This window comes from Papio anubis, chromosome 1 (genome assembly GCF_008728515.1).
Source record: "Papio anubis isolate 15944 chromosome 1, Panubis1.0, whole genome shotgun sequence".
Lineage (NCBI taxonomy): Eukaryota > Metazoa > Chordata > Mammalia > Primates > Cercopithecidae > Papio > Papio anubis.
In genome coordinates, this window is record NC_044976.1 from 42621979 (window position 1) to 42630278 (window position 8300).

The 8300-nt window shown below is 45.6% G+C and overlaps 1 protein-coding gene across 1 annotated transcript; it reads right to left on the reverse strand.

Moving 5' to 3' along the window:
- Window positions 1–1667: 1667 nt before the first annotated feature.
- On the reverse strand, window positions 1668–7355 carry KLF18 (Kruppel like factor 18). Its single transcript, XM_031664535.1, is given in 9 exon segments — window positions 1668–2471; window positions 3109–3662; window positions 3780–4185; window positions 4389–4511; window positions 4514–4655; window positions 4657–4699; window positions 4701–4924; window positions 4971–5047; window positions 5050–7355. Coding segments are annotated over 9 exon segments (2574 nt in total). The 5' UTR covers window positions 5864–7355; the 3' UTR covers window positions 1668–2280.
- Between the last annotated feature and the right edge of the window lie 945 nt (window positions 7356–8300).

Sequence of the window (8300 nt, forward strand, 5' to 3'; positions counted from 1 at the left end):
TGCTCTGTTGCCCAGGCTGGAGTACAATGGCTCGATCTTGGCTCACCATGACCTCCACCCCCCGGTTCAAGTGATTCTTGTGCCTCAGCCTCCCGAGTAGCTGGGATTACAGGTGTGTGCCACCACACCCAGTTAATTTTGTATTTGTAGTAGAGACTGTGTTTCTCCACGTTGGTCAGGCTGGTCTTGAACTCCTGACCTCAGGTGATTTGCCCTCCTCGGCCTCCCAAAGTGCTGGGACTACAGGTGTGAGCCACCACACCTGGGGGTTTTATATAATGTGAAATCCTTGGTGGATTGTTATATAACGGTTGTAGTGAAATTTGAAGAAATATTTGGTGTTTTTGAATGGGTTGGAAATATGTTACTATTTTTCATATTTAGGTTAATGAAATAAAAACTTTAAAAATTCATGATCTAGCAGATTAGATCTGGATAATGAGGAACAGCTGTATGATCTTTTCTTTTTATAATTGTGCTTCATGTAAGACTCTAGTGCATTCTCAGATTTCTCTGGTCTCTCACACCCCCGCCCCCACCCTGGTGTGTTAACAATGTAGAGAAGTTTTGTTTGGGGTTGTTATGGATTCTTTATATTGACCTTAGTAATAACATGGATGAAATCTTAGAGATATATGTTGAAAACAAGGGAGTTTCAGAAGACTATATATAGCTCAGTATAATATTTATGAAGCTCAAAATAAAAAAACCTACAAATTATCTTTGAATACATGCATTTTTGATAAACGTATCAAAGGGATTTATATATACAAAATTCAGGGTAGTCATCAATTCTAGAAGATAGAAGGATGGGTAGGGGAGCTCACCAGACTTGGCATACAGCCAGGGCATTGCAGTTTTCTGAAAGGAGCCATAGTCAAGGACTTGGCATCCCCACCGTAAGGCAGATTCACTGTGCACTGGTTATCAGCTTGTCTGAGTCCAGTGAGATCCAATGACACCCATACACACAACAAGTTAAATAAAACAGGTTTATTACTAACAGGCAGCAAAGGACAACAATCTAGGATTCATTGGGAGTTAGTCCCCGAAGGTTCAGGAAAGCTGCCCGGGGGGATGGAGTCTTAACTGCATGTGCCCCACTTGGACCACAGCTGAAGGGCCCCAGAAAGCAGCCAGCCCAGAGTTTTATACCCTGGGTTTATGTGGGTCATTGAAGGACGATGGTGCTTCCGTGCAGAGGCCTCCTTATTTGGGGTCTTGGCTAAGGCTGTCTCTCCTATCTGTTCTGTAGCAGTCAGTAAATAAGGCTTCATCATTCCTTTCCATCTGGCTCATTGTTCTGACTGGCCATCTCAACACTTGATTGCATGACACTGATTGCATGACACTGGGTGATGAGCTCTTACAGGTGCTCATTTTTTTCTACTTATAACTTAAATATCTTATTCAATATATTTCATATATAATATTACACAATATCTTTTTTTTCTTTTTTTTGAGACAAGGTCTCACTATGTCACCCACGCTAGAGTGCAGTGGTGCAGTGGTGTGAATACAGCTCACTGCAACTCCAACTACTGAGCTCGTGATCCTCCCATCTCAGCCTCCCAAGTAGCTGGGACTATAGGTGCACACCACCACACCCAGCTAATTTTTGGTTTTGTTTTTGTTTTTTTTTGTAGAGGCAGAGTTTCACCATATTGCCCAGGCTAGTCTAGAACTCCCCAGGCTCAAGCAATCTGCCCATCTTGGCCTCCCAAAGTACTGGGATTACAGGCGTGAGCCACATCTGACCCAGGTTGAACTTCTGAATAGGCTAAGTACTCATCTAAGCAAAGTCCATTTAACCTGAGACCACTTTACACTGGACGTGACTGAGCATCCCCTCCTTTTCAACACAGGAATGAAACTCCAAAGAAACATAGACTCAGCTACAGACAAAAAAAAAAAAGTTCCATATTCTTTACCCTCTGAGTTATATACATATCAATCTCAATCATCTACACAGATACATTTTTACAAGTACACATACAGGTAAATGCAGAGTAAGATCTAGAAGGATTCACAGCATGCTGATAAAAGCAGGTACCCTGAGAGAGGGCAATGAATGAAGAGTGCTTCCGGTTTCAAGTTGAAAGTCATCCAGTTTTTGTATGAAAACCCATATACCTATTTTCTCTGTATGTTTTAGAAAACTTATGAATATTAAGCACCTACTAGCTACTGGCATAGGGAAATAGGGGAGCTTGTTCAAGGGAAACAAACTCAGTAGGGAGAATCTTTTAGCTGTACACATTTCCTCATGGGCTGAAGGGTTCATAATCCTGGGTGAACGTTGTGGACCTTTGCATGCTGCTTTAGGTGATCAGATCTTGCAAAATTCTTGTTGCATATTGAACACAGGTAGGGCCGTTCCCCTGTGTGCCTTTTCTTGTGTCTGTTGAGCTCATCTGAGCGGGTGAATTTCCACGTACATCCCTCTACATCGCATATGTAGGGCTTCTCCCCTGGACCAGACAGAGAGAGAGAGACGCGTCATACATCAGGGTGAGGTAGGGCAGGGACATTGAAAGTGAACAAGAAAAAGTTTTTGAGCAAGTTGGAGTGGGAGAGGGAGAGCCAAAGGAGACGGAGGTGGGGGAGGTGAGTGAAGGAGGGGAATGAGGGCCACAAAAGCTAGAAAGACAAGAGGAAAACTGTGAAGAAGGGAACAAAAGGAAAGGAAGAAGAAGAAAAAAAAACAGGAGGAGAGACAGTTATTGGCAGGCAAGTTAGTAGGGGGAATAAGGAGGATGAGGGAAGTGAGGCCTGGGGGCGCTGTCACTATGAAGTGACGATCCCAGTAGAAATAGCGTCAAGAACATCTACCTGCAAGAGGCCAAAGAAATCCCTTCACTTCTTCCCATCAAACCAGCAGTCAACATCACTAAAGGCTATAGCCAGCCTGGCTCTGGTCCAAGACTAGAGCCTGTCCCTAGGACTGCTTTATCCCCGCTTCTGAAGGTGCCAACCTTTTCTATTATAGAATCTTCTTGAATTCTTGGCTTAAAGGAAGTGGCAGCAATCTCAAATGCTCCCAGGGCTTTGTAAAGGCACAAATCTGTAGCCACTTGCCCCTCACCCCGTTCCCAGGCCCTCACTCACCGGTGTGCTTGCGCATATGGGTTCGGAGGTGGCAAGCCTTTTTATAAGACTTCTTGCAGTTCTCGTAAGTGCAGATGTAGGGCCTCGAAACCTCAGGATTCTTCCAGAACTGGCAGCTCTGTGTCTTCTGCTTTTCTGGAACTTGTCCTTGAATCAAATGGGAACTTGAAAAGCATGGGAATCCTGGGTGTGGCAATGATGAGAACTGATGGGATATATATCCCCCATAAAGGCTGTGGTCATTAGTGAGCATTGTCATATTGCCCACCTGAAGAGTCAGCATCTGGTCCCCATAGAGGGTCGGGTTGCCACTATATGTTGCCATCTGGCCTCCACAGAGAGCCTGGTTATCAATGGAGGTCATATTCTGCCCCCCATAGAGGGTCTGATTACCAGTGGAGGTCGTCACCTGCTCCCCATAGAGGGTCTGGTTACCAGTGGAGGTCATCATCTGCTCCCCACAGAGGGTCTGGTTACTAGTGGAGGTCGTCACCTGCTCCCCATAGAGGGTCTGGTTACCAGTGGAGGTCATCATCTGCTCCCCTACAGAGGGTCTAAGCCATTTCAGTGAGGTCGTCACCCGCTCCCTCTATAGAGGTCTGGTTACCAGGAGGCTTCATGTCACTCGCTCCCCTATAGAGGGTCTGGTTTTCACAGTGGAGGTCGCCCACCTGCTCCCTATAGAGGGTCTGGCTACTAGTGGAGGCCACCAACTGCCCTGCCAGAGGGTCTGGTTACTAGTGGAGGTCATCATCTGCTCCCCACAGAGGGTCTGGTTACTAGTGGAGGTCGTCACCTGCTCCCCATAGAGGGTCTGATTACCAGTGGAGGTCATCGCCTGCTCCCCATAGAGGGTCTGGATTACCAGGGTGAGGTCACCATCTCGTCCCCCGTGAAAGGGCCTCAAGCTACCAGTGGAGGTCGTCATCTGCTCTCCACAGAGGGTCTGGTTACCAGTGGAGGTCGTCACCTGCTCCTATAGAGGTCTGATTACTAGTGAGGTCGTCACCTGCTCCCTATAGAGGGTCTTGACATTAGTGGAGGTCGTCATCTGCTCCCCCGTAGAGGGTCTGATTACTTCAGTGGAGGTCGTCACCTGCCCCTAAGTAGAGGTCTGCCAACAGAAGGGAGGCCATCATCTGTCCCCTCAGAAGTGGGCCTACAACAGTGAGGTCGTCATCTGCTCTCCACAGAGGGTCTGCTGTACTGAAAGTGGGAGGTCGCTTCATCTGCTCTTGCCACAGAGGGTCTGGGTTACCAGGGAGGTCAAGTCTGCTCACAGAGGGTCTGGTTACCAGTGGAGGTCGCCACCTGCCCCCAGAGGGTCTGCTTACCAGTGGAGGTCGTCACCTGCCCCTAGGAGGGTCTGGCTGAGCCAGTGAAGTCGGCCATCTGCCCCTGTACAGGGTCTGGTTACTAGTGGAGGTTGTCATCTGCTCCCCGTAGAGGGTCTGGTTACTAGTAGAGGTCATCATCATCTGCCCCCGTGAGGGTCTGCTGGCTTCAGTGGAGGTTGTCATCTGCTCCCCGTAGAGGGTCTGGTTACTGTGCGGAGGCCGTCACCTGCTCCCAGCAGAGGGTCTGCCATTTCAGTGGAAGTCGTCATCTGCTCCCTGTACAGGGTCTGGTTACTAGTGGAGGTTGTCATCTGCTCCCTCAGAGGGTCTGTTACTAGTAGAGGGCTATCATCTGCTCCTCAGAGGGTCTGCTACCAGTGGAGGTTGGTCATCTGCTCCTCAGAGGGTCTGCTACTTCAGTGTGAGGTTGCCATCTGCTCCCCTGTGAGGGTCTGGTTTACCACAGTGGAGGCCGTCATCTGCCCAAGGGAGGGTCTTGCTACCAAAAGTGGGAGGCTTCCTCACATCTGCTTCCAAGCAGAGGGTCTGGTTACCAGTGGAGGTCGTCATCTGCTCCACGTAGAGGGTCTGGTTACCAGTGAGGTCATCATCTGCTCTCCACAGAGGGTCTGGTTACCAGTGGAGGTCGTCATCTGCTCCACGTAGAGGGTCTGGTTACCAGTGGAGGTTGTCGCTTGCTCCCCATAGAGAGTCTGGTTATCAGTGGAAGTCATCATTTGCCCTCCATAGAGGTCTAGACTGGTTGTCATCTGGCCCCCAGAGAGGGCCTCATCGCCACTGGAAGTCACTGTATGACCATCAGTGAGGGTCTGGTCACTACTGAAGGTCACCTGGTCCCCACAGAGAGTCTGGTTATCACTGAGGGTCTTCATCTGATCTCCATGCAGGGCTGGTATCTGACTCTCATTGAGGGTCTGGTCACTACTTGGAGTGTTCAGCTGGTTACTTTCACTGGAGATTGTCATGTTGCTTGCAGTGATGGCTGTCTTCTGGCAATCAGTGGGTGATGCCTTTGGGGTGTCAGTAACATCTGTCATCTGGGAGCCTGCTGTGTGTTTTATCTGATCAAAGGAAGTCACTTTCTGGCCCATGGAATAAGTCTCATTTAGGTCTTCAAGTGCCATATCAAGGGCTTTAAGAGGGTGCATTGTTAAGTCCTGGGTGAGAACTGTCCCAGGGATGTTAGTGCATGCAGAAGTCATCATTGTGGGCCCCAAGGGAGGCATCGTCTTGCTCCTGGTTGACTCATGTTGGCTCTCCTCAGCATGGGCAGTCAGAGGCATACAGTTCTGTGGTTCTGGTGCATCTGGGGTTTCTGCCTGTTTTGTATGTCGCTCAGAGAGATGCTGGAAAAAATTCTCAATTTCCTCGATTGCCTGGAGGAGACTGGAATCCATTTCTTTGCTGTTGCCTGATAACTAACTGAATCTTTTGTTATGGGATCCTGCAAAAAAGTTAATAGGTCAGGGGTTCATCTCAGTTCAAATTCTCCTTCTCCATCCCTGTTGAGCCCACCATTATCTCTTGCCTAGAAGCCTGTAGTTGCCTCTCAACTGACTCTGGAGTTAACTTCATCCAGTGTACCCTCCACACACAGAGTAACATTTCAAAAGTGAAAACATTTCTCAAATGCAAACTTTTACTAAGCCACTCCTATCTACCAATGGAGGCAAGAATCTAGATGGATGCTGTGAATGTCCCATTATCCTCTGAAGAGATCTGACCCCAGAGACTTTTTCAAAGTCTCCTCTCCAGACATCTTACCGGAGATTCAGCTGATTAAACTTTCAAATAAATTGTCTCATTTCATTTCCACCATGACCCCAGAAAATAAGGGTCATAATTAATCTCATTTTAAAGAAAATAGAAGTCCAGGGAGGTGAATTGGCTTGGCCCAGGTGGAAGACTCTTAACTTGTACTGGACCTATCTGGCTCTGGGTCCTTACAGTCCCCTAGATAAATGGGGACATTTCTCCCAGAGATCTCCCTGGGGGCACCCACTGATTCTGGCCTCCTGAGAACCATCCTGGAAACCACCAGCTTCTAGGAACCATTCTACTATGGACTGAATGTGTTTCTCCAAATTTTGTATGTTAAAACTGAATTTCCAATGTGATTGTATTAGAAGGTAGGGCCTTTGGGAGATGATTAGGTCATGGAGACAGAGCCTTCAAGAATGAGATGAGTGTTCTTCTAAGGGGCTGAGTTCTTTACTTCTACCAAGTGAGGACCCAGCTAAAAGGTGCCATCTATAAATCAGAAAGCATGCCCTTACCAGACACCAAATCTACCAGCTCCTGGACAGAACAGACTAAGACACATTCCAAGCAGCAGTTTCTTTGGAGACAGAGGCATAATTGTGCATATATTTCTGTTCAAAGTGGCCATCGATATGCTTCTAGGCTTCCTATGTCTCTGGTATGATGTGTATGTATGTATGTATGTATGTATTTATTGTTTTCTCTGCCCCATATGATCTGCAAGAAAAGTGTCAAATTTATAATGAGCTCCCCAAAGCCATTATCTGGGTAGCCTCACATCTTTTTCATTCCCTGTGCCTCTTCCCTGCTTTTGTCCTACTCTGGCCAGATCAGTCCACTCAGTTTTGCCATGTTCCTATCCAATCCATTGCTCAGTCTGCCCTACCTAGCCAAGTTATCTTATCTAATACGTTCTCCTTTCCTATCTCTGCCATCAAAGCCTGGTCCCTCCTGCTTTGTCCTGACTCTCAGAATAGAGAAATACCATAATTCTCCCAGGCTGTATTCAAAATGTGTGACAGGACTGCCTTTAAATATGGTGGACGGAGGAGACCCTGAAGTCCTTCCCTTCTATACCAAATCATAGAAATGATAGACGGCTTTAAATATGTACATATATACAATGTATATATATTATATAAATATTTATATTTATTTATATATACTTTTTAAAAATATTTTTTATTTTATTTATTATTTATTTTATTTTATTATTTTATATACATTTATATATATTTATAATATTTATATATAATACATATAAATTATAATATATAAAAATATTATATATAATATATAACATATAAATGTAATATATAATATACAATGTTTAATATTGTAATATATAAATATATATTATATACACTTAAAGAAAAAATTTTCTATAAGTATTATATATACTTAAAAAAATTTAAAAACTGCAAAGAATATATATATATTATATATCTATTAATGGTTGGAAATAAGTGGAATTTCCCAAGAACTAGGAGGTACCCTTAAAAGAAGGGAGATAATTAAAGCCATAGTGGAAGCAGAAGCCACTTTCACTTGGAGGTCTAGGCTGATGCCACTTCCTATGGTGACACCCTACCAAGAGGAGCTCTCAAAACCTAGGAATTATTTTTATTTTTATTTTCAGAGTTGGATTCTCTCCAAGTTGCCCCAGCTGGATTTGAACTACTAGGCTCAAGTGATCTTCCTGTCTCAGACTCCCTAGTAGGTGGGACTAGAGGTGCTTGCCACCACATCCACCTCTAAATCCATAATAGAAATCCATAATAGAAGTAAAACTGGAAGGCTAGGCATGGTGGCTCACACCTGTAATCCCAGCACTTTGGGAGGCCAAGGCGGGTGGATCATGAGGCCAGGAGTTCAAGACCAGCCTGGCCAAGATGGTGAAACCCTGAACCTACTAAAAATACAAAAATTAGCTGGTGGTGGGCACCTGTAATCTCAGCTACTTGGGAGGCTGAGGCAGGAGAATCGCTTGAACCTGGGAGGTGGACTCCAGCCTGGGTGACAGAGTGAGACTCCATCTCAAAAAAAAAAAAAAGAAGAAGAGGAAGAAGTAAA